At 37.6% G+C, this 25,427-nt stretch overlaps 1 protein-coding gene across 8 annotated transcripts in view; it reads left to right on the top strand.

Annotated features, from left to right (window-relative positions):
- Positions 1–25,427, top strand: part of OPHN1 (oligophrenin 1) — a 532,200-nt gene that overhangs the window by 345,998 nt on the left and 160,775 nt on the right. For all 8 annotated transcript variants that reach the window (XR_002074899.2, XM_053891532.1, XM_053891531.1 and 5 more), the window contains 3 exons: positions 8,593–8,677; positions 19,305–19,363; positions 20,530–20,635. Coding sequence is in view for 7 of the 8 variants with exons in the window: in XM_053891532.1 (XP_053747507.1) it covers positions 8,593–8,677; positions 19,305–19,363; positions 20,530–20,635 (250 nt within the window). In the remaining variant the exon portion in view is untranslated. The remainder of the gene's footprint in view (positions 1–8,592; positions 8,678–19,304; positions 19,364–20,529; positions 20,636–25,427) is intronic.

The following is a 25,427-nucleotide window of genomic DNA, read 5'->3' on the forward strand; positions in this document are numbered from 1 at the left end:
TTTGGGTGTTGAGTTTGATAAGTTCATTATAGATTTGGGTACTAACACTTTTTCTGATATGTCATTTGTCATATGTCATTTGTCTTCTCCCATTCCATTGGTTGCCTTTTAGTTTTGCTGATTGTTTGCTTTGCTGTGCAGAAACTTTTTATCTTGAAGAGGTCCCAATAGTTCATTTTTTGCTTTTATTGACCTTGCCTTGGAGACATGTCAAGTAAGAAATTGCTGTGGCTGATGTCAAAGATGTTGCCTGTTTTCTCCTCTTGGATTTTGATGGCTTCTTGTCTTCCACTTTGGTCTTTCATCCATTTTGAGTTTATTTTTGTGTATGGTTTAAGAAAGTGGTCCAGATTCATTCTTCTGCATGTCATTATCCAAGTTTTCCAGCACCACTTCCTGAAGACACTTGCCTTTTTTCCATTGAATATTCTTTCCTGTTTTATCAAAATTAGTTGGCAGTACATTTATGGGTCTATTTCTGGGTCCTCTATTCCGTTCCATTGATCTGTGTGTCTGTTTTTGTGCCAGGACCATAGTGTCTTGATGATTACAGCTTTGTAATAGAGCTTGAGGTCCATAAATGTGATACCTCCAGCTTTGGTTTTTTGTTTTTTTTTTTTTTCAGGATTGCTTTGGCTATTCGGGGTCTTTTCTGGTTCCATACAAATTTTAGGATTATTTGTTCTAGCTCTGTGAAGAATGCTGGTATTATTTTGATAAGATTGCATTGAGTGTGTAGATTGCTTTGGGCAATACCAACATTTTAACAATATTTTTCCAATTCATGAGCATGGTATGTTTTTCCATTTTTTTTGTGTCTTCTTCAATTTCTTTCATAAACTTTCTATAGTTTTCAGTGTATAGATTTTTCACCTCTTTGGTTAGGTTTATTCCTAGGCATTTTATGTTTTTTGGTGCAATTGTAAATGGGATTGATTCCTTGATTTCTCTTTCTGTTGCTTCACTGTTGGTGTATAGGATTTCAACTGATTTCTGTACATTGATTTTATATCCCGTGACTTTGCTGAATCCATGTATCAGTTATAGCAGTTTTTGGTGGAGTCTTTTGGGTTTTCCACATAAGAGTATCTTGTCATCTATGAAGAGTGAAAGTTTGACTTCCTCCTTGCCAATTCTGATGCATTTTATTTCTTTGTATTGTCTAATTCCTGAGGCTGAGACTTCCAACATTATGCTGAATAAGAGTGGTCAGAGTGGACATCCTAGTCGTGTTCCTGACATTGGGAGGAAACCTCTGTTTTTTTTCGCATTGACAATGATATTAGTAGTAGGTCTTTCGTATATGACCTTTATGATGTTGAGGTATGATCCTTCTATCCCTACTTTCTTGAGGGTTTTTATCAAGAAAGGATGCTGTATTTTGTCAGATCCTTCCTCTGCATCTATTGAGAGGATCATATGGTTGTTATCCTATCTTTTGTCAAGGTGATGTATCACATTGATTGATTTTCAAATATTGAACCATCCCTGTGTCCAAAGAATAAATCCCACTTGATCCTGGTGAATAATTATTTTAATGTATTGTTGGATCCAGTTTGCTCATATCTTGTTGAGAATTTTTGCATGTTCAACAGGAAATTGGTTTCTAGTTCTCCTTTTTAGTGATATCTTTGTTATTGGAATCAAGGTAATGCTGGTCTCATAGAATCAGTTTGGAAGTTTTACTTCCATTTCTACTTATTTTGGAACATATTCAAAAGAATAGGTGTTAACTCTTCTTTAAATGTTTTGTAGAATTCCTCTGGAAAGCCATCTGGACGTGAACTCTTGTTGGGATATTTTTGATTACTAATTCAATTTATTTACTGGTTATGAGTCTGTTCAAAATTTCTATTTCTAGTTTCAGTTTTGGTAGTTTATATGTTTCTAGTAATTTGTCCATTTCTTCCAGATTGCCCAATTTGTTGGCATATAATTGCTCATAATATTCTCTTATTATTGTTTGTGTTTCTGTGGTGTTCATTGTGATGTCTCCTCTTTCATTCATGATTATATTTATTTGAGTTCTTACTTTTTTTCCTTACAGAAAGGGCTTTTTTCAACCCCAGCTAGTATTCTTATTATCATGGTTGTAAATTGTAGTTCAAACATCTTGCCTATATCTGTGTTGATTAAGACCCTGGCTGTCATTTCTTCCTGTTCTTTTCTGGGGGTAAATTACATCATTTTGTCACTTTGGAGGAAGAAAAAAATTAATAAAATTAAAATTAAAAAATTAAAAACCAACCACAAAATCAAATAAAAGAAACTAGATCATTGGTGTATTTTGTTCTGCTTGTTGTAATAAGCTTGATAGAATAAAGAAAAAATGGAAAGAAAGGAAAAAAAGGTAAGAAAAATTTAAAAATTAAAAAATATATGATAAAAGAATAAAATGAAATAAAATGAATAGAATAAAATATAATAAAGTAAAAGATAATTTTAAAAATTAAGAAAAAGAAAATAAAAAATAATTTTTTCTCTTTCTGTATCCAAGATAAAGGAAGAAAAAAACACAACTTAAACAAAAACAGAAGCAAAATACCGAACTAAAAAATGAGCCAGTAAACAGAATGAAACTTGAATGAAGTTACATCCACTTTCCCCTAGAACTGACACTATCAAGCACTCTATAGTCCATGTTCATACACTAAGCAGATGGAGGGACTTATGTTGGTCTTCTAGGGTATTGTGCTTGGAGGGTGCAGTTGGGTGGAGGTTGGTGTAATGGCTCTGTTCTCCACTAGGTGGCACTGCATATCTTACTGGGGTGGATCAGTGTGGTGCACATATGAGTGAGCATGAATGCGCATGCTCATGCTCGAGAAAGGTGGAAACGTCTTCACCCAATTCCCTAGTCTCTGGCCCAGGGACTTTACGCTCTCACTGACTCATGATTTACCATCCTTCCGTTGTATCAGGTCTCTGTCCACTCCCTGTTTCTACCCTGTCCATGTCCAAGCCATCCACCTGCAAGGTGGCACCTCCCTCCAGAGTTTTATCTTAGATGGGGCTGTGTTTCAAACCCCACACTTCAGAGACCCCTGTGGCTTGAACCCACACTGACTCTCTGGCAGAGGGTCTCACTGAGCAATGGCCAGTGATGCTGGCTTACCCCAGAGAATGTTCATGCAATCACGCAGTGGCAGAGATTCAGAGACTGTGGTGAATCACAACACACAGGTTGTGCCAGGTTTCACAGTATCCTGGCATCTATGTCCCAGTACCAGCAAACATGGATGCTCTCGGGGTCTCCTGGGACCTTTACGTGTGGCAAAGCTGTATGGTTTCTACCAAAGGGTTCTCTAAGCAGGGGAAACAGTTCTCCCCATGTGGCACACGGACCTCTCAGACCCCTCTGCTTGTTCCCGGAGATTTGCCCTATTTCCTCATTAGGGTACTGCCAGGCACTGAGCTCCAGAACTTCAGACTCTGACCTCCACTGTTTATAGAATCCTGGTGGTATTGAAACCTTCTCCTTTCTTCCTGTCAGTGGTTTTGGGGAACAGATTTCTTGTTTTCATCCCCTGTGAGTGTTTTCACTCTTTCTCTCTCTTTCTGTTCAGCTGCTTTCAGGGGAGTGTTTTTCCTGCACTCTCCTTATGTGCTTCACTCTCCCCCTTTCTCTGTTGTCTCTCTGCAAAAACAGTTCCCTACCCTCCAAGGCTTTTCTGTCCCCTAGTTCAACTCTCCTCTCCGCACTCTGTACCTGCCAAGTTCTGTGGTTCAAGTTTTGCAGATTTTTGTGTTTAATACTCAGATCAGTTTCCAAGGTGTGCAAAAATGGTTTGGTGCTGATCTAGCTGTGTTTCAGGTATGAGACAAGGTAAGGGTTTCCATGCTTCTTCGCTATCTTCTCTTCTCCCTGGATTTTTGTTGTTCTTGTTAACTGTTTGGGATGTTCTGCATAGACAGTCATTATATCTGTAACAAAGGCAATTTTCATTTTTCCTTCCCAAACTGTATACCTTATACTCCCTTTTCTTATTTTATTAACTAAGATTTCCAGTTTGATGTTTAATAGGAGTGGTGAGAGAGGACATCTTTGCTTTGTTCCTGATCTTTGGAGAAAAGCATTCTATCTTTCACTGTTAAGTATATGTTAGCTTCCTGTTTTTTGTAGATGCTCTTTATCAAATTGAGTTCATTTCTATCACTAGTTTCCTGATGGTTTTTTATTGTGAATGAGTATTGCATTTTTCAAATGCTTTTTCTGCATCTATTAATACAATCATATGCTTACTCTAAAGAAGAACTAACCTATTGATGTGATGAATTACAGTAATTGATTTTTGAAAATTGAATCAGCGTTACATACCTGCAATTAATCCCACTTGTTCATGGGTTTTATACTATGTTGTATTCTATTTGTTAATATTTAATTCAGGATTTTGCATTTTCATGAGAGATATTTCATTTGTTGTTTTCCTTCATCACAATGACTTTTGTGGTTTTGGTATTCAAGTAATGCTGGTCTCAAAGAATGATTTAGGAAATATTCCCTTTGCTTCTATTTTCTGGAAAACATTATATAGGAATGATATGTTTTTTTTTTTTTTTCATTAAATGTTTTGGCAGATTTACCAGGGAATCCCTCTGGACCCGGTGGTTTCTGTTTTAGCATGTAATTCATTTCTGACTCAGTTTTTTTTTTTTTTTTAATAGCTACCAATCTATTCAGATTGTCTATATCCTTATGTTTGTATTTTGGTAAATTTCATCTTTGTAGGAACTGGTCCATTTCATCAAGATTATCAAATTTATAGGCATAGAACTATTCATAATATTTCTCTATTTTTTCTTTCAATGTCCACAGGATCAGTAGTTGATTATCTCTCTTCTGATATTAGTTATTTATGTCTTCTCTTTTTTTCTAAATTAAACTAGCTAGAGGTTTACCTTTATTTTGAATTTTTTCAAAGAGCCATCTTTTGGTTTTATTGATTTTCTCTATTGATTTCCTATTTCAATTTCATGGATTTTTACTCTAACTTTTATTATTTCTTTCCTTCTGCTTCCTTTGGGGTTGCTCTTCTTTTTGTAGTTTCATAAGGTGGAAGTTGAGGTGATTCATTTTAGCTCATCCCTCTTTTTTTAAATATATGCATTCAGTGCTATGTATTTCCTTTAAAGCATTGCTTTTGCTACACCCCACAAATTTTTATAACTTGTATTTGTATTTTCCTTTCACTTGAAATATTTTAAAATTTCTCTTGAGATTTATTTTTTGACTCACCTAAATAACTTGAATTGTGTTGTTTAATCTCCATGAATTTGGGGATTTTTCAGGTATCTTACTGTTATTGATTTCTAGTTTAATTTCATTTTCTGAGAGCATATTTTATGTGATTTCTGTTCTAAATATGTTCAGGTATGTTTTTTTGCCCTGACTGTGGTCTATCTTGGTGAATGTTCTATACGGACTTGAGAAGAATGTTTATCCTGCTATTGTTAGATGAAGTAGTCTACAAATGTCTATTAGGTCCAAATGGTCAGTGGTCTTATTTAGTTCAATTGTATACTTTCCAACTTTCTGCCTATTGCGTCTGTCTGAAGGAGGTGTGTTGAAGTCTTTAGCGATAATAGTAGATTCATTTTCTTGCAGTTTTATCAGTTTTTGCCTCACATATTTGGATACTTTGTTGTTGGATGCATACCTGTTAAGAAATGTTCAGTCTTCCTTGAGAATCGCTCCTTTTTATGTTATGCCCCTCTTTATACCTTATAATTTTTCTTGATCTGAAGTCTGCATTGTTTGAAATGAATACAGCTACTCCAGCTTTCTTTTGATTATTGTTAGTATGACATACCTGTTTCTATCCATTAATTTTTAATCTATATGTGTCTTTATATTTAAAGTTGGTTTCTTGTAGACAATATATAATTGAGTCTTGTTTTTTAATACACTCTTGACAGTCTATATCTTGTAATTAACATATTTGTACCACTTATATTTAAAGTTATTATTGATATAGCTGGATTAGTATCTACCATATTTGTTACGGTTTTCTATTCATTGTCTTTCTTATTTGCTTATTTTTTGTCTCCCACTCTTTTTCTTCCTTCTCTGGGTTTAACTGAGTACTTTGTATGATTTCTCTTCTGTTAGCATATCAATTATATTTTTTTTAAAACTTTTTTTTTAGTGGTTGCCCTTATATTTTTAATATACATTCATGTTATTCAGATCCTCTCTCAAATAACACTATGCTACTACACAAGTAGTGCCAGTAACTTATGACAAAGTATTATTCTTAATTACTGTCTCTAATCCTCATTAATATTATTATCATTCATTTCACTTTTTCATAAGCTATAATTACTGGATACATTGTTTATATTATTTTGAACTTTTACCTGTTAGGCCAAGAAAGATTAAGTCAAATACAAAGTTTTATTTACCATCATTAATTCCTCCTCTAATGCTCTTTCTTTCTTCATATAGATCTGAGTTTTTGACCTCATCTTTATTGTGAAGAACTTCTTTTAATGTCTTTTGCAAGGCAGGTCTACCGTTGACAGAGTTCCTCCATATTTCTGTATCTGAAAAAGTCTTTATTTCTCCTTCACTTTTAAAAGATAATTTTACTGGGTACAGAATTCAGGCTGGTCTTCTTTACTTTGAATACTTTAAATATTTCACTCCATTCTCTTCTTGTTTGCATGGTTTCTGAAAGATGAGTATGATGTAATTCTTATCCTTCTCCAACTTTGGCAAAATCATTTTTGTTTTTGGTTTTGTTTTCCTTCTGACTTCTATCAAGATGTTTTGTCTTTGATTTTGTTTAGTTGAATATGTTATACCTAAGTGTGGATTGTTTTGGTGTATAACCTGCTTGGTGTTTTCTGAGCTTACTGGATCTGTGCTTTGATGTTTATCATTGGTTTGGGGAAATTTTCAATCATTATTGCTTCAGATATTTCTGCTATTCCTTTTTTTCTTTCTTCTTCTGATTTTCCCCTTACATGTACGTTACACTTTTTGTTATTATGTTACAGTTCTTGGATATTCTGTCTTTTTCTTTCTTTTTCCTCTTTTCTTTTCAAAATTTCTATTGACATTTCTTCAGACTCACTGATTATTTCCTCAGCTGTGTCCAATTCATAGATGAGCTCATTAAGGGAATTCTTCATTTATGTTATGGTGTTTTTGATTTATAGAATTTCCTTTTGGTTCTTAAAGCTTCTATCTCTCTGATTACCTAATTTATCTCCTTTTTTATGTTGTCCATTTATCCGTTACAGTCCATAGCATATTAATCACACTTGTTTAATATTCCCAGTCTGATAATTCCAACATCTCTGCCGTATCTGAGCCTGGTTCTGATGCTTGCTATGCTATGTCTCTTCAAACTGTGTTTTTGTTTTTGTTTTTGGTCTTTTGTCTTTAGTATGTCTTACAATTTTTGTTGTAAGCTTGACACGATGTAATGATAAAAAGAACTGAAGTGAATAAGCCTATCCTGTGAGGTTTTGTTTAGCTGCTAGAATTTAGCCTGTGTTTATGTTTGCTGTAACCATATGTGTCAGAGGCTACAGTTATCTCTGATGACCTTGTTTTTATTTCCTCTGTTGTCTTCGGTTTTCCCTAGAGACTTCTTAAATATTACCTAAGAAGCACAGTTCTTTTAGTTGCATTCCCCTGTTACTATTCAGGAGGACTATTGATGTGGTGGTAATTTGTGGGGGGATCCTATATCCTATATCCTATATCCTATATCCTATATCCTATATCCTATAATCCTATCATTATGTCTTTTAGTGAGTCTCTGCCACTGGCCAGTGACCTTCACAAGTACTTCTCAATATAATTTCGGTTTTCCCCCTTAGACAGGAAGGCAGTCCAGGTATGGAGTTGGGTATTTTAATTTTCCTAGTTCAGTTAAGTTCTAGTAAAAGCCCATCACATTAGGATCTGGTAAAATAGTTTCTCTTAATGGTAGGCTTCACTAAGAAGAATGAAATGTGCTGTGAATATTTTTTAAAGAGCTACTTTTCCTCTTTTGCCCTCTCAGAAGCACAGAAACATGAGTAAATTTTTCTCACATCTTCACCTTGAGAACTTGATAGGGCTCCTGGAAGTAAAATTCACAAAAGTGTGGAAGTCCCCATAGGACCAGGCCCCCTGAGAATTTTTAACTCTCAAACCTGTCCACACTGAACCTCTAGCAATTCATCAATTGCAGATTAGGTTTTCCTAAACTTGTACTGGTTCCCAAGGAATTTTCTGCTCCTGGGCTCCTGCTGTAATAAGTTTTGATTTTTTGTATATGCCTGTCTATTTCTTCAGTTTGGGGACAGTAGTTCAATGACCTCAGTTCTCTGATAGATCTAAGAGGAGTTGATTTTCGGTTTATTACACCTTTTTTCTTGTTGTGTGGGTAGAAGAGATGACTTCCAAGCTTCTTACATGACTGACTGGAATGCAAGGAAATTTTTGAGGCATCAAAGACGTTTGTTGCACAAAGTTTTCATCTCTTGAAAACTGGGTAACATAATCATGTTTTAATTAATGAACTTTTTCTTTTAAAGGGGTAAAAAGTAAGAACTTTTGGAACATTAACTTTTTTCATATTTTTTTTTCTCAAATAGATCCTAAATGTCCAGGAGATGTTGATTTTCATTATAGTGACTGGGACATTAAGACAATTACCAGCTCCTTGAAATTCTACCTCAGGTATGCCTGATATGATTTGGAACTTTGTTTTTCACACTTCATGAAATTTGTCTGGGTGGATATTGGAGCTTATGTGGTCATAGTTTCTGGAGGTTGGATAGGAATGCTAAAGAAAAAAAGAGTGAAAAGGATTTCTGTCAAAACAAAGAATGTGCATTAGAAGACATTTAATCTGGGAATTTACGCAAGTGAAGCATCAAAATAATAGGATTGTTATTGAAAAATTGCTTTTTCTTAGGGAAATGATTATTTTAAAAATCATACCCTTAAAATAATGGAGGTTTTCCCATTGTGCATATATGTAATGGTGTCACAATGTGCTCACTAGCTCACTAGTAATATCAGGATTTATGACAATTCAAGGTTGTTAACATGTTTTGGTGAATGATAACTATTTTGAAACATTAAATTGCATTTACACAAACAATACATGTGTTTGTAAGTTTATATGCCATATTCCATGCTTTAATCCATGTAATAGAAATAAAAAAAGAAGAAAGTACAACCATAAAAATGTTAAAACTGAATGAATTGACAGAAGTAGGAAAACAAAATTTACCTTATCAGCAAAATATGGGGATGTGCAATGGTAATAAATATATCATTTAGTTAATTGGCATAAAATTATATTATGTAAAAGTATTTGGGACATATACTTTTAAACTCATTCATTTCTTACTATTCTTTATGTGCAATATTATGTACCATACTTTATTAAATAAATGACTTTTTTTCAATTATTGTACTCTTCAGACATTAAGATAGATACTTAAATATCATTAATCCAAAATAAATTGGGTCTCAGATATTGCTGTTAAATGACTTCCTGCTGTAGTATAATCTTAGAACTTTATATAAACATGGATGCTTTTTCCAGGAGTATTTCTCCTACATCTGCAAAAGAAGAAAGGTACTGTTGTCCGAGGGTTTATTCAGTGCTAAGCAGTGTTCTAGTTGCTTACATGGGCAATGTCTTTTTTTTTTCAATATATGAAATTTATTGTCAAATTGGTTTCCATACAACACCCAGTGCTCATCCCAAAAGGTGCCCTCCTCAATACCCATCACCCACCCTCCCCTCCCTCCCACCCCCCATCAACCCTCAGTTTGTTCTCAGTTTTTAACAGTCTCTTATGCTTTGGCTCTCTCTAACCTCTTTTTTTTTTTCCTTCCCCTCCCCCATGGGTTTCTGTTAAGTTTCTCAGGATCCCCATAAGAGTGAAAACATATGGTCTCTGTCTTTCTCTGTATGGCTTATTTCACTTAGCATCACACTCTCCAGCTCCATCCACGTTGCTACAAAGGGCCATATTTCGTTCTTTCTCATTGCCATGTAGTACTCCATTGTGTATATAAACCACAATTTCTTTATCCGTTCATCAGTTGATGGACATTTAGGCTCTTTCCACAATTTGGCTATTGTTGAGAGTGCTGCTATAAACATTGGGGTACAAGTGCCCCTATGCATCAGTACTCCTGTATCCCTTGGGTAAATTCCTAGCAGTGCTATTGCTGGGTCATAGGGTAGGTCTATTTTTAATTTTTTGAGGAACCTCTACACTGTTTTCCAGAGTGGCTGCAACAGTTTCATTCCCACCAACAGTGCAAGAGGGTTCCCGTTTCTCCACATCCTCTCCAGCATCTATAGTCTCCCGATTTGTTCATTTTGGCCACTCTGACTGGCGTGAGGTGATATCTGAGTGTGGTTTTGATTTGTATTTCCCTGATAAGGAGCGACGTTGAGCATCTTTTCATGTGCCTGTTGGCCATCCGGATGTCTTCTTTAGAGAAGTGTCTATTCATGTTTTCTGCCCATTTCTTCACTGGGTTATTTGTTTTTCAGGTGTGGAGTTTGGTGAGCTCTTTATAGATATTGGATACTAGCCCTTTGTCCGATATGTCATTTGCAAATATCTTTTCCCATTCCGTTGGTTGCCTTTTAGTTTTTTTGGTTGTTTCCTTTGCTGTGCCGAAGCTTTTTATCTTCATAACGTCCCAGTAATTCATTTTTGCTTTTAATGCCCTTGCCTTTGGGGATGTGACGAGTAAGAGATTGTACGGCTGAGGTCAGAGAGGTCTTTTCCCGCTTTCTCCTCTAGGGTTTTGATGGTTTCCTGTCTCACATTCAGGTCCTTTATCCACTTTGAGTTTATTTTTGTGAATGGTGTGAGAAAGTGGTCTAGTTTCAACCTTCTGCATGTTGCTGTCCAGTTCTCCCAGCACCATTTGTTAAAGAGACTGTCTTTTTTCCATTGGATGTTCTTTCCTGCTTTGTCAAAGATGAGTTGGCCATACGTTTGTGGGTCTACTTCTGGGGTTTCTATTCAATTCCATTGGTCTATGTGTCTGTTTTTATGCCAATACCATGCTGTCTTGATGATGACAGCTTTGTAGTAGAGGCTAAAGTCTGGGATTGTTATGCCTCCTGCTTTGGTCTTCTTCTTCAAAATTACTTTGGCTATTCGGGGCCTTTTGTGGTTCCATATGAATTTTAGAATTGCTTGTTCTAGTTTCGAGAAGACTGCTGGTGCAATTTTGATTGGGATTGCATTGAATGTGTAGATAGCTTTGGATAGTATTGACATTTTGACAATATTTATTCTTCCAATCCATGAGCAGGGAATGTCTTTCCATTTCTTTATATCTTCTTCAATTACCTTCATAAGCTTTCTATAGTTTTCAGCATACAGATCTTTTACATCTTTGGTTAGATTTATTCCTAGGTATTTTATGCTTCTTGGTGCAATTGTGAATGGGATCAGTTTCTTTATTTGTCTTTCTGTTGCTTCATTGTTAGTGTATAAGAATGCAACTGATTTCTGTACATTGATTTTGTATCCTGCAACTTTGCTGAATTCATGTATCAGTCCTAGCAGACTTTTGGTGGAGTCTATCGGATTTTCCATGTATAATATCATGTCATCTGCAAAAAGCAAAAGCTTGACTTCATCTTTGCCAATTTGATGCCTTTGATTTCCATTTGTTGTCTGATTGCTGATGCTAGAACTTCCAACACTGTGTTAAACAACAGCAGTGAGAGTGGGCATCCCTGTCGTGTTCCTGATCTCAGGGAAAAAGCTCTCAGTTTTTCCACATTGAGGATGATGTTAGCTGTAGGCTTTTCATAAATGGCTTTTATCATGTTTAAGTATGTTCCTTCTATCCCGACTTTCTCAAGGGTTTTTATTAAGAAAGGGTGCTGGATTTTGTCAAAGGCCTTTTCTGCATCGATTGACAGGATCATATGGTTCTTATCTTTTCTTTTATTAATGTGATGTATCACGTTGATTGATTTGCGAATGTTGAACCAGCCCTGCATCCCAGGAATGAATCCCACTTGATCATGGTGAATAATTCCTTTTATGTGCTGTTGAATTCGATTTGCTAGTATCTTATTGAGAATTTTTGCATCCATATTCATCAGAGATATTGGCCTGTAGTTCTCTTTTTTTACGGGGTCTCTGTCTGGTTTAGGAATCAAAGTAATACTGGCTTCATAGAATGAGTCTGGAAGTTTTCCTTCCACTTCTATTTCTTGGAATAGCTTGAGAAGGATAGGTATTATCTCTGCTTTAAACGTCTGGTAGAACTCCCCTGGGAAGCCATCTGGTCCTGGACTCTTATTTGTTGGGAGATTTTTGATAACCGATTCAATTTCTTCGCTGGTTATGGGTCTGTTCAAGCTTTCTATTTCCTCCTGATTGAGTTTTGGAAGAGTGTGGGTGTTTAGAAATTTGTCCATTTCTTCCAGGTTGTCCAGTTTGTTGGCATGTAATTTTTCATAGTATTCCCTGATAATTGTTTGTATCTCTGAGGGATTGGTTGTAATCATTCCATTTTCATTCATGATTTTATCTATTTGGGTCATCTACCTCTTCTTTTTGAGAAGCCTGGCTAGAGGTTTGTCAATTTTGTTTATTTTTTCAAAAAACCAACTTTTGGTTTCGTTGATCTGCTCTACAGTTTTTTTAGATTCTATATTGTTTATTTCTGCTCTGATCTTTATTATTTCTCTTCTTCTGCTGGGTTTAGGCTGCCTTTGCTGTTTTGCTTCTATTTCCTTTAGGTGTGCTGTTAGATTTTGTCTTTGGGATTTTTCTTGTTTCTTGAGATAGGCCTGGATTGCAATGTATTTTCCTCTCAGGACTGCCTTCGCTGCGTCCCAAAGCATTTGGGTTGTTGTATTTTCATTTTCGTTTGTTTCCATATATTTTTTAATTTCTTCTCTAATTGCCTGGTTGACCCACTCATTCTTTACTAGGGTGTTCTTTAACCTCCATGCTTTTGGAGGTTTTCAAGACTTTTTCCTGTGGTTGATTTCAAGCTTCATAGCATTGTGGTCTGAAAGTATGCATGGTATAATTTCAATTCTTGTATACTTATGAAGGGCTGTTTTGTGACCCAGTATATGATCTATCTTGGAGAATGTTCCATGTGTACTCGAGAAGAAAGTATATTCTGTTGCTTTGGGATGCAGAGTTCTAAATATATCTGTCAAGTCCATCTGTTCCAGTGTCGTATTCAGGGCCCTTGTTTCTTTATTGACCGTGTGTCTAGATGATCTATCCATTTCTGTAAGTGGAGTGTTAAAGTCCCCTGCAATTACCACATTCTTATCAATAAGGTTGCTTATGTTTGTGAGTAATTGTTTTATATATTTGGGGCTCCGGTATTCGGCACATAGACATTTATAATTGTTAGCTCTTCCTGATGGATAGACCATTCTTCATCTCTTGTTACAGCCTTTAATTTAAAGTCTAGTTTGTCTGATATAAGTATGGCTACTCCAGCTTTCTTTTGGCTTCAGTAGCATGATAAATAATTCTCCATCCCCTCACTCTCAATCTAAAGGTGTCCTCAGATCTAAAATGAGTCTCTTGTAGACAGCAAATAGATGGATCTTGTTTTTTATCCATTCTGATACCCTATGTCTTTTGGTTGGCACATTTAGTCCATTTACATTCAGTGTTATTATAGAAAGATACGGGTTTAGAGTCATTGTGATGTCTGTATGTTTTATGCTTGTAGAGATGTCTCTGGTATTTTGTCTCACAGGATCCCCCTTAGGATCTCTTGTAGGGCTGGTTTAGTGGTGACGAATTCCTTCAGTTTTTGTTTGTTTGGGAAGACCTTTATCTCTCCTTCTATTCTAAATGACAGACTTGCTGGATAAAGGATTCTCGGCTGCATATTTTTTCTGTTCACCACATTGAAGATCTCGTGCCAATCCTTTCTGGCCTGCCAAGTTTCAAAAGAGAGATCACTCATGAGTCTTATACGTCTCCTTTTATAAGTTAGGGCACTTTTATCCCTTGCTGCTTTCAGAATTTTCTCTTTATCCTTGTATTTTGCCAGTTTCACTATGATATGTCGTGCAGAAGATCGATACAAGTTACGTCTGAAGGGAGTTCTCTGTGCCTCTTGGATTTCAATGCCTTTTTCCTTCCCCAGTTCAGGGAAGTTCTCAGCTATTATTTCTTCAAGTACCCCTTCAGCACCTTTCCCTCTCTCTTCCTCCTCTGGGATACCAATTATGCATATATTATTTCTTTTTAGTGTATCACTTAGTTCTCTAATTTTTCCCTCATACTCCTGGATTTTTTTATCTCTCTTTCTCTCAGCTTCCTCTTTTTCCATAACTTTATCTTCTAGTTCACCTATTCTCTCCTCTGCCTCTTCAATCCGAGCCGTTGTCGTTTCCATTTTGTTTTGCATTTCGTTTAAAGCGCTTTTCAGCTCCTCGTGACTGTTCCTTAGTCCCTTGATCTCTGTGGCAAGAGATTCTCTGCTGTCCTCTATACTGTTTTCAAGCCCAGCGATTAATTTGATGACTATTATTCTAAATTCACTTTCTGTTATATTATTTAAATCCTTTTTGATCAGTTCATTAGCTGTTGTTATTTCCTGGAGATTCTTCTGAGGGGAATTCTTCCGTTTGGTCATTTTGGATAGTCCCTGGAGTGGTCAGGATCTGCAGGGCACTTCCCCTGTGCTGTGGTGTATAAGTGGAGTTGGTGGGCGGGGCCGCAGTCCGACCTGATGTCTGCCCCTAGCCCACCGCTGGGGCCACAGACCGGTTTGTGCCTTCTCTTCCCCTCTCCTAGGGGCGGGATTCACTGTGGGGTGGTGTGGCCCATCTGGGCTACTTGCACACTGCCAGGCTTGTGTTGCTGGGGATCTGGCGTATTAGCTGGGGTGGGTAGGCAAGGTGCACGGGGGCAGGAGGGGCAGGCTTAGCTCGCTTCTCCTTAGGTGATCCACTTCAGGAGGGACCCTGTGGCAGTGGGAGGGAGTCAGATCCGCTGCCGGAGGTTTGGCTCTGCAGAAGCACAGAGTTGGGTATTTGAGCGGAGGGAGCAAGTTCCCTGGCAGGAACTGGTTCCCTTTGGGATTTTGGCTGGGGGATGGGCGGGGGAGATGGTGCTGGTGAGCGCCTTTGTTCCCCGCCAAGCTGAGCTCTATCTTCCGGGGCTCAGCAACTCTCCCTTCCTTTGTCCTCCAGCCTTCCTGCTTTCTGAGCAGAGCTTTTAACTTATGACCTCCCAGATGCTAAGTTGCGCTTGCTGTCAGAAAACACTCTGTCCGGCCCCTCCGCTTTTGCCAGCCAGACTCGGGGGCTCTGCTTGGCCGGCAGGTTGCCCCTCCGCCCCGGCTTCCTCCCGCCAGTCCGTGTAGAGCGCACTGCCTCTCCGCCCTTCCTACTCTCTTCCGTGGGTCTCTTGTCTGCGCTTGGCTCCGGAGACTCCATTCTGCTAGTCTTCTGGTGGTTTTTGGGTTAGTTAGGCAGGTGTAGGTGGAATCTTAGTGATCAGCAGGATGCACGGTGAGCCCAGCGTCTTCCTATGCCGCCATCTTCCAACTTCTCGGGCAATGTCATTTTTTTTTTTACAATAATCTTATAAGGTAGGTAGTACCATACTCTTTTATAGATGAGAAAATTGAAAGGCACCCCCTTCCCCATTTAGTACTATCCATGCTCACAGCTCATATTACTTGAACCTAAGTATCTATGACTTGTAGGCCACTTATATTGTAGCATCTTTTTCCTCTATTTCCTACCCCCAGGGGTTATGGCCTCCTTGGAGTTACTTCGGTAATTTTAGTGAAGATAGAGAGCAATCTACTATGTATGTTTTTAGAATACTGATGATGATAATATTGAGAGTTAATGATTCTGTCTTTAGCCTTCTTCAAAGGAGTCAAGTTTTTTCAAAGATTTATATAGGTTAAATACATCCACACATTATATGTTTTCAAGCTCATCCCATAATAACCAGTGTGGCCCTTTTGAAAGATGGGAGGGTCAGGCCTTAAAGCCTGAATGAGCAATACCCCTAGTAAGAGATTTTTCTTTAAGACTTATGTATGGGCCTTTAATATACACGAGCCAATCAACACCCATTAAATTTCTCAAATACATTAATATTTTCAAAGAGGGCCTCTTCCATTTGTGTTATAGGTACCTGACTCAACCCTTATCTCTAACATTTTCAGAAAAGTACTCCAAAAACTATCCTCTCTCTCTTATATTTTTAATGTCTCTTTTTCGACTGGCTGTTTCTTCTCAGCATATAAATATGGTACCATAAAGCACATCTCTTTGACTTTGTGTCTTTTTTCATTTATTCATTTTACCATTTACTGGATCAGTAAACATTTCCTGTATAGCTAGTCTATGTCTAGCATGGTGCTAAGCAGGAGGCATACAATTGTGAATGGATGTGATCTCTGAATTTAAAAAGGTTATAATCCAGTGAGGGGCAGAAAAAAAAAAAAACAGGTAATCATACAAATATAGCAAACTATAGTAAGTACTCTGAAGGGAAGGCACAAGGTGGTATGAAGGCTTACAACGGGAAGACCTGTTGTATTCTGGGTGTCCGTTTGAACTGAGGTTTAAATTATAATTTGGAGTCAACTGGGAGGAGGCAGTTGCAGACAAAGAGAACTGCATGTGCAAAGGCCTTGAAGCAAAAGAGGGGATGACCTCTTCAAGAAACTACATGTACTAGTATAGGTGGAGTACTGAGTGTAGAGAGGGAGGGAGAGATGTGTAGGAGCCAGACATTGCAAGGCTGTATGGGACATTTTAAGAATTGGAGTATGGATTTATTTTAAAAAGAATGGGAATAAATTGAGAGATTTTAAACAAGTTACATGATGAGGTTTGAATTTTGAAAAAAAAAATAGAGATCAGATTATAGGGAATCAAAATACGTTGAGTTAGAAACCAATTAGCAGGCTATTGCTGTGGTCCATGAAAAAGATGATGCTTCTTCTTGAAGTAGGGAATAGGAATATAGATTTGTAGAAATAAGCATAATAAAGAAATTTGGGGAGTAAATTTAGATATGAGAATGGGGGAGAGGGAGATAAAAGAATGATTTTCATGTTTCTGACCCATACAGCCAAATGGTGCTCATACATTCAGTGATTTGAGAAACACAAGAAAAAGACTAGATGTAAGGGAGATGGCAAGTTGGGTTTTAGATATTTAAAATTTGGGTGTCTTTGAAGAAATCAGAACAAGGCATTAACCAAGGCATTGCATATATGGGAATAAACTCAGAGAAGAGTTCTGAGCTTGAGCTAAAAATTTTGAATCATTGACAATATAGATGAAAATTGGAGGCAGGATTTTGGATGAGATTGCCTAATAAGAGAGATACTTCATGCCTTCCTATTCAAGCTTCAGTATATGATGTAATATACACTCAGTGTCTCTACTTCTTAACCTCCTAGTTTACTCCTTAACCCATTGTAGTCTCCCTCCCACCAACTCTGCTCCACTGAAGCTGCTCTTGCCAAGGTCACTAGTGACTCCTTCAATGCTAAACACAATGGACAATTGTCAGTCTTTACCTTACTTGATTTCTTTGTAGCATTTGAAGGTGTTACCAAGCCCTCCTTGAAACATTATCTTCTTTTGGATTCTACTGTATCTCTTGCTTTTGGCTTTCCTCACACCTTTTCAACCATTTTAGCAGTTCCCTTTATGGACTTTCTACCTGATATATTCCAGGACTCTCCCCTCTTTTTGCTATACTGGAGGGAGGGAAAATTCAAATATCCACAGGGGCCAGGATGTGAAGATGAATGAAGCAGACTCTTTTCATATTAAACACATTACATATTGAACCTGTATTTGCATAGTGATACCTTTGTTTATGTATAATACGCAATATTATTTACTTCCACAAATAACCATATAGGCCCAATATAGCCAACTCGTTCAGTTTTTCAATAGCATTAGAAAATAATGGATTTTATGTGAAATATTTCAAATTTTTTATATTCCAATGACTGGTTCAATTCCATTTCTTTTTTATACACTATTCTGGACAAATAATAAATTAAAGTCCTCATGTAGCTATTGGCTGTGACTTGGTCATCTCTCCTTGAGCAGTGGTATCTGTTCTCATGGTTTTAATCACTCACCTAGGTTCGTGATTTCCACTTCTCAAATTTAGAAGGAACTCCTTCCATCTGCCTAATAGACATCTCCCTTTGGCTATCCTATAAGTCCCTCTAGCTTAGATCTCCACTTCCTTCTGAATAAATTTCTATTCTATGCAGTCTTCCAAGCCAGATAACTTTCTCCCTCACCAGTATACCCAATGATTGAAGAAGTTCTGTCTTTAATGTCTTTTAAATGATTCTCATAATTTCTTTCTATCCCTGATGCCACTAATTTTGTTTAGGCCTTTATTAACTCTCAACTGGATTATTACAATAATAACAGTGGGAGGAAGTATAACAGTGATTAAGAGCATAGACTCAGGACAGACTGACTAGTTCTGCCATTTACTAGGCATGTGTAGTCTTGGATAAATTAAACTTCTCTGAACCTCAGTTTCCTCATGTATGAAATGGAGATAATAACAATATGCACCTTACAGAGTTGGTATGAGGATTAAATTAGTAAATATATGCACATCGCTTAGAACAATGAAGAGTTTACTATTATTATTATAAGTGAATTACTTCTTCTGAGCCACCCACCACCTACCTTTATTTTATCATCACACTGGTCATTTTACATTGAAAATTTTGTATATGACACTCTTCTCAACTAGACTATTAGCTCCTTGGAGGTTTGGGGTCTCTCTTATTCATCGCTGGATCCCCAACATCTGGTACAATGCTAGGTACCCATAGGTGCTCAGTCATTTTTTTTTACCAAATAAATCTATTGGGCCTCAATTTTCTCCTCCATTAAACTGGGACTGGAATAACTGCTCCATCTCACAGGATCATTGGAAGGATCAGATGGTAGGACAGATATGAAGCACTTTGAAAACTAAAGAACTATCCAACTGCAAGAACTTTATAGCAGAATTCAGAGTGGGTCTACTTTGGAATTTTTCAGAACTGGTTTGAAACTCCTTTCACTTTTGAGAACTAATTAGAGACCTTACTAGACTAATTTTCCTATACTTTTGCAGGTTTTTCATTGAATTACTAGTAACTAGGATTCCTCTGACAAAGTTTCAGGTGAAGAGAGAAATGTATATGGTCACACTAAGCTATGGGGCTCAGAAACTTAAGCCTTGCTGCCCACAAAACTGAGAATCCAAGGCCTGGCTATTCCCTCCCCAAAGGAACTTACAGTGTTCCTTTATTTCAGGAATCTTTCTGAACCTGTCATGACCTACAGACTTCACAAAGAGCTGGTCTCTGCTGCCAGTAAGTATTTATGTTACTAGTTAATTGTGTTGTCTTGCCTTCTTAATAATGTTCATAGCAATAAACCTAGAAGACTGCTTGAGGGAAAGTGAGGGGAGAAAACAAAAATACATCCACAGATTGCGTCCATTGCTAAATGAGAGTATTCCTGCTTGTTGTCTAACTCAAATGTTCTATTATTTTTCATAAATCAATGTAAGTTGAGTAGTTTGGGCAAAACTGGGTAATATGAGGAATGTAACAGGTATGAGGGCTTTATTGACTATGCCTCTTCTATCAGAACAAGAGCATTGGCTTATGTTACTAGGAGACAACAAAATTGTTCCCTTACAGTTACTGTTTTAGCTTTATTTCATCACTTTGCCTTTTCAAACGCTTTTCAATTGTGCTGTGAACTAATACTCCTAATCTGTTAGTGCTAACATCACATTTTCTAGATGATAAACCTGAGGGTTAAGGTGAAACATTGCATGGGAAATAAGGCATAAAGAATCACCCTAAAACGTTTGGCAGCTGAAGAAGTATTAAAAATTTTGGCTGAGGCCACTGTATCTATGAGCATCTGTCCCTATCTCTACATGACCTTTCTCTTGCTTGGTACCCTCTGTGGTGTGCAGGAAAAAAGATTCATAGGACTTGTCCTCATAATGAATTTTTGTGGAGGCAAGGGACCTTTGATCTTTACTCTGAGATGTCTCAGTGATTTTCGCATGAACCCAGAGAAAGAGCATACCCCCTATCACCATAAGAAAATGGGTGGGCAAGTGTTTCCAGTGGAAGTTTACATGCAGAACTTTGGGAACAACCTGCTGTACCTAGAACTCTCACTTCCTCAGAGATAGTCTTATGCTCTCATCTTTCTGTTCTGTCGTCTACTTCAACTTTATGGGACTATTTCTTTGTTTTTATCTCTCTTTTTGCCTTTTGGTCTCTTTGTCTTTTAGTTTTTTGCTCTCCATCTCAGTTTTTTTTCTTCATCTCTCTTTACCATTATTTCATAGTGTCTATTTATCTCTGTGTCTCTTTTTGTCTCTTTGTGTCTCTAATTGTCTTTGTGTGCATGTGTGTGTGAGAGAGAGAGAGAGAGAGAGAGAGAGATTGAGAGAGAGAGTTTACTTGATACAGTTGCCCAAAAGGCAAAACTGTCTCTCTCTGTTCTATCTCAGAGTCTGACAACCTGGATTACCGGCTGGGAGCTATTCATTCCTTGGTATATAAGCTACCTGAAAAGAACCGAGAGATGCTGGAACTTATTATAAGACACTTGGTCAAGTAAGTAACTTCTGGATTTTCAGGAGGAGTTGCTATTAAATGACTGGCCCATAGGGTAGTACCGCAGAGGAACTGTTTACCAACTGATTAAGTCCCAGCCACCAGCTGTTTCATCCTGGAAAGCTGAGTGCTCTATGAAGATGATTTTATCTTGAACCTTGTATATATCCTCTCAGGCTCATCATGCATCTCAGTTAAGAGGTAACATGAGGTAAATTGGACTGAACACAGACTTTGCAGTCAGATAAAGTTACGATCTTAGATAAACCTCTTAACCTCTGTTTAGTCATCTCTAAAAAGAGAATAGTATTGCCCACCATGCAGGACTGTTCTGTGGATTTGAATGAACACAGGTAAAATGCATGGCACATAGAAGATTCTCAAGAAATTGGAGTTATTATTAGGATTGTGGTCAACTCTTTGCTTGAGTATGACAAGCAGGAAAGACAAGTATTTGAAAGAGTAGGCCCGGTGATGAGCTCCAAGATAGTGGGTTTAAGTGGCATGGGGTGGTGGTGATTTTTGGCCAGAGAGCTTAATGATTGGAATAAAAGTAAGTTGACGTGCCTTGTAAAATACAGCAAGTAGCTCTTGTGAAGCAGTATGGTGCATCAGAAAGCACTCTGTCTAGGGGTCAACAAACCTGTGTTCTGGTGTCAGTTCTGCTACTAGCTTCCTTTTTTAAAGTTTATTTATTTTGAGAGAGACAGAGAGTGTGAGCGTGAGTTGGAGAGAGTCAGAGAGAGAGAGGGAGAGAGAGAGAGAGAATCCCAAGTAGGCTCCACACTGTCAGCTCAGAGCCCAACACCGGGCTTAATCTCATGAACTAACCCATGAGATCTTGACCTGAGCCAGCTCAAGAGTCTGTTGCCTAACTGACTGAGCCACACAGGTGCTCTGTTTTGCTACTGGCTTTCTTGATGATCACAAGCAGGTCACTCTCAAGGCTCCTCCTGATATTTTTAAAAGTACAGAAATGAGACAACAAGCTTAGAAAAATCATGATGCATTTTAAGAGTGTCTATTAAAAAATAAAGCTATCATCAAAGTTACAAAAGTACAGTAATTATACATTTTAACCTCATTTGAAGAGGATCTCAAATACCTAAACTTGAAGTCCCAACTTGAAGTTGAGGCTCCAGGCTAAATGATCCTCTTGGTCTCCCCCTATAATAAATTCTGCATCACTGGATCTCAGGTTTCCCTAATGACATAATGAGATACCACCAAGATTCAATGGAGCTCTGACAGTCTATGTATTTTTATACTTCTATAACAAATGAGCATTAAATACAGAAAGGAAGATAAATAGGCAGAATTAACAAGAGGATACCTTTTACATTTATTGCCAATGTTTCCAATTTGGGCTAATACAGAACATTAAGAGCAGTTTCTTCCCAAATAGTTGTTTGTGATAATCTCAGTAAAAGTACAACAATCAATACATAAATCATTTGCATATTAATTTGAAGCTGCCCTGGGGGAAAGAGAAATTGAGTTCAAGTTCCACACTGACACTAATTTTGGGTGAACTAAAGAAAGTCCCTCCCACTCTCTGGACATTAGTTTATTCATCTATAATATGAGGGGACTGAACTAGCTAATCTCAAGGGATTATTCCTGCTCTGACATTCTAACAGTCTTGTATGTTTTGGGAGGCAGGGACTCAGTTGAGAATTATCCTACCAGCAGTTAGTAAGAAGCACCTGCTACCATGCACTCAAAGGCTGACTGCTGCCTTATTTCAAGAATTTTAGTCCTTCAAAACTCTAGAACAAAAGGAACAAGAGACACAAACACACAAGGAAGAGAAATAGAAAGACAAATACACTTAGATATATGAAAAACTGCTCAAGTTCACTCATATAAGAAAAATACGAATTAAATCTACACTGAGATGCCATTTATTGGGAAAAACCTAAGGCATGACTGTATTCTCTGTTGATGAGACATTGGGGCAAATGGATACTGTAATACATTGCTGGTGTTAATGCAATATATACGACAGGAGGAGAATTTGACAATATCTAACAAATCTGTATATTCACTTAACCAGTGCCAAGCAATTCTACTTTTAGACATTTACTCTGAGGACACACCCCCCCCAAGTACCAAATAGCATATGTAGAAGGTTCATTATCGCAGCATAATTTTTTAATAACAAAAGGTTGGAAACACAAAAGTGTCCAACAATAGGGGACTAGTTGAGTAGATAATGGTCTATTCAAATAATGTAGCATTCTACAACTTAAAAATAATAAGGAACATATCTGTGAACTTCTTTTGCAGTGATTTCCAAGATGCATTACAAATTTGAGGTTATATGTTCAGACAACAACAGCAACAAAACCCAAAGTTTAAAACATTATATTAGTATGATAACTTTTATGTAAAAAGAAAATGAGGGAAATAAGAATATATAAGAATATTGGGGCACCTGGCTGGCTCAGTGAGTTAAGTGCCTGACTCTTGATTTCGGCTCAGGTAATGATATCATGGTTCCCGAGATTAAGCAACCCAATTGAGCTCTGAGCTGATAGTGTGGCACCTGCTTGAGATTCTCTCTCTCTCTCTCTCTCTCTCTCTCTCTCTCTCTCTCTCTCTCTGTGCCTCTCCCCGTCTCTGCACTCACATACTCTCTATCTCAAAATAAACATTAAAAAAAGAATATGTAAAAATATTAAACACATATTTTCTTACTTCTGTCAAATTAAACACACAGTAAGATAAATAAAAAAACTAATGATTCAAGGAGTGACCAAGATGGTGGAACAGCATGATTTTTTTGTGTTTCTCATCCATGAAATGCAACCATATCAACACTAAACCATCTTGTATACCTAGAAAACTGATTTGAGGATTAGCACAATAATCTGCACAACCTAAACCATAGAACTCAGCAGGTACAGGGTATTGAGAGGTGAACTGAGAGACAGAGAAGCCATGGAGGGCAGGGAGCTGTTTTGCTTATGGAGAGAGGATGGAGACAGGGGGAGAGTATGGGAAAAGCAACCCCCCCAAAAGCAGCTGGAGAGAAAGGAAGAGTAGAAACAGCCACAAGGGATGGAAATCAAAAAAGGGAGAAAGGAGAAAGGAGAGGGTTTAAATTCCATTACGACTATAAACAGGGGGAGTGCAGAGCCTGAAACTCTGCAGCTCGATACCTGGTGGTGCACTGGTAGGAAGCACAAGTCCCCAGCAGCAGAGATCAAGGTCCAAGGGGTCCTTGGGCCACATGGGGAGAGGTGGTTCCCCTGCTAGGGTAACATTTGGTAGAGGCTGTGCCACCTCCCGACAGGCAAAAGTCCCAAAAGACCCTGAAGAACAACCATAGTCACTGGTGTTGGAACAAGGATGCTAAGGGTGAAGACTGGTGCCAGATGTGTGTTGTGATTTGCCATAATCCCTGAAATGCTGCTTCTACATGATCGCTTAAGTCCTTAACCTACAAGGGAAGACAGATCAGGTTTGCAACAGACCTATCCACAGGAACTTGGTAGGCCAGAAAGGAGTGGCAGGATATCTTCAATGTGCTGGATCAGAAAAATATGCAGCCAAGAATTCTTTATGCAGCAAGGCTGTTATTCAAAATAGAATGAGAGAAAAAACTTTTCCCAGACAAACAAAAACTAAAGGGGTTTGTGACCACTAAACCATCCCTGCAAGAAATTTTAAGGGGGACTCTGTGAGGGGAGAAAAGATGAAAAAACAAAAACCAAAAAGACCAAAAGTAACAAAAACTAGAAAGAACCAGAGAACACCACCAGAACTCCAACTCTACAGGCAACATAATGGCAATAAATTCATATCTTTTGGTACTAACTCTAAACCTCAATGGACTAAATGTTCCAATCAAAAGACATCGGGTAACCGAATACATAAAAAAACAAGATGCATCTATATGCTGTTTACAAGAGACCCATTTTAGGTGTAAAGACACCTTCAGATCGAAAATAAGGGGATGGAGAACCATCTGTCATGCTAACGGTCACCAAAAGAAAGCCAAAGTAGCGGTACTTATATCAGACAATCTAGATTTTAAAATAAAGACTAGAACAAGAGATGAAGAACGGCATTATATAATAATTAAGGGGTCTATTTACCAAGAAGGTCTAACAATTGTAAACATTTATGCTCCAAACATGGAGCTCCCAAATATGTAAATCAGTTAATCACAAACATAGAGAAACTCATTGATAATAATCCCATAATAGTAGGGGACTTAAACATCCCACTAACAACAATGGACAGATCATCTAAACAGAAAATCAACAAGGAAACAGTGGCTTTGAATGACACACTGGACCAGATGGACTTACCAGATATATACAGAACATTTCATCCTAAAGCAGTGGAATACACATTCTTCTCCAGTGCACGTGGAACACTCTCCAAATAGAACAATTAATGTGACAAAAATCAGCCCTCAACAAGTTCAAAAAGATCAAGATTGTACCATGTATATTTTGAGACCACAACGCTGTGAAACTCAAAGTCAGCCACAAGAAAAATTTTGGAAAGACAACAAATACTTGGAGACTAAAGAACATCCTACTAAAGAATGAATGGGCTAACCACGAAGTTAAAGAGTAAATGAAAAAGTACATGGAAACCAATGAAAATGATAACACCACAGCCCGAAACCTCTGGGATGCAGCACAGGCGGCCATAAAAGGGAAGTATATAGCAATCCAGGCCTTCCTGAAAAAGGAAGAAAGGTCTCAGATACATAACCTAACCTTACACCTTAAAGAGCTGAAAAAGACCAGCAGATAAAACCCAAAACCAGCAG

The sequence above is a fragment of the Panthera pardus genome, unplaced genomic scaffold, assembly GCF_024362965.1.
Source record: "Panthera pardus isolate Hobbes unplaced genomic scaffold, ASM2436296v1 HiC_scaffold_27, whole genome shotgun sequence".
In the NCBI taxonomy this organism is placed as follows: Eukaryota; Metazoa; Chordata; class Mammalia; order Carnivora; family Felidae; genus Panthera; species Panthera pardus.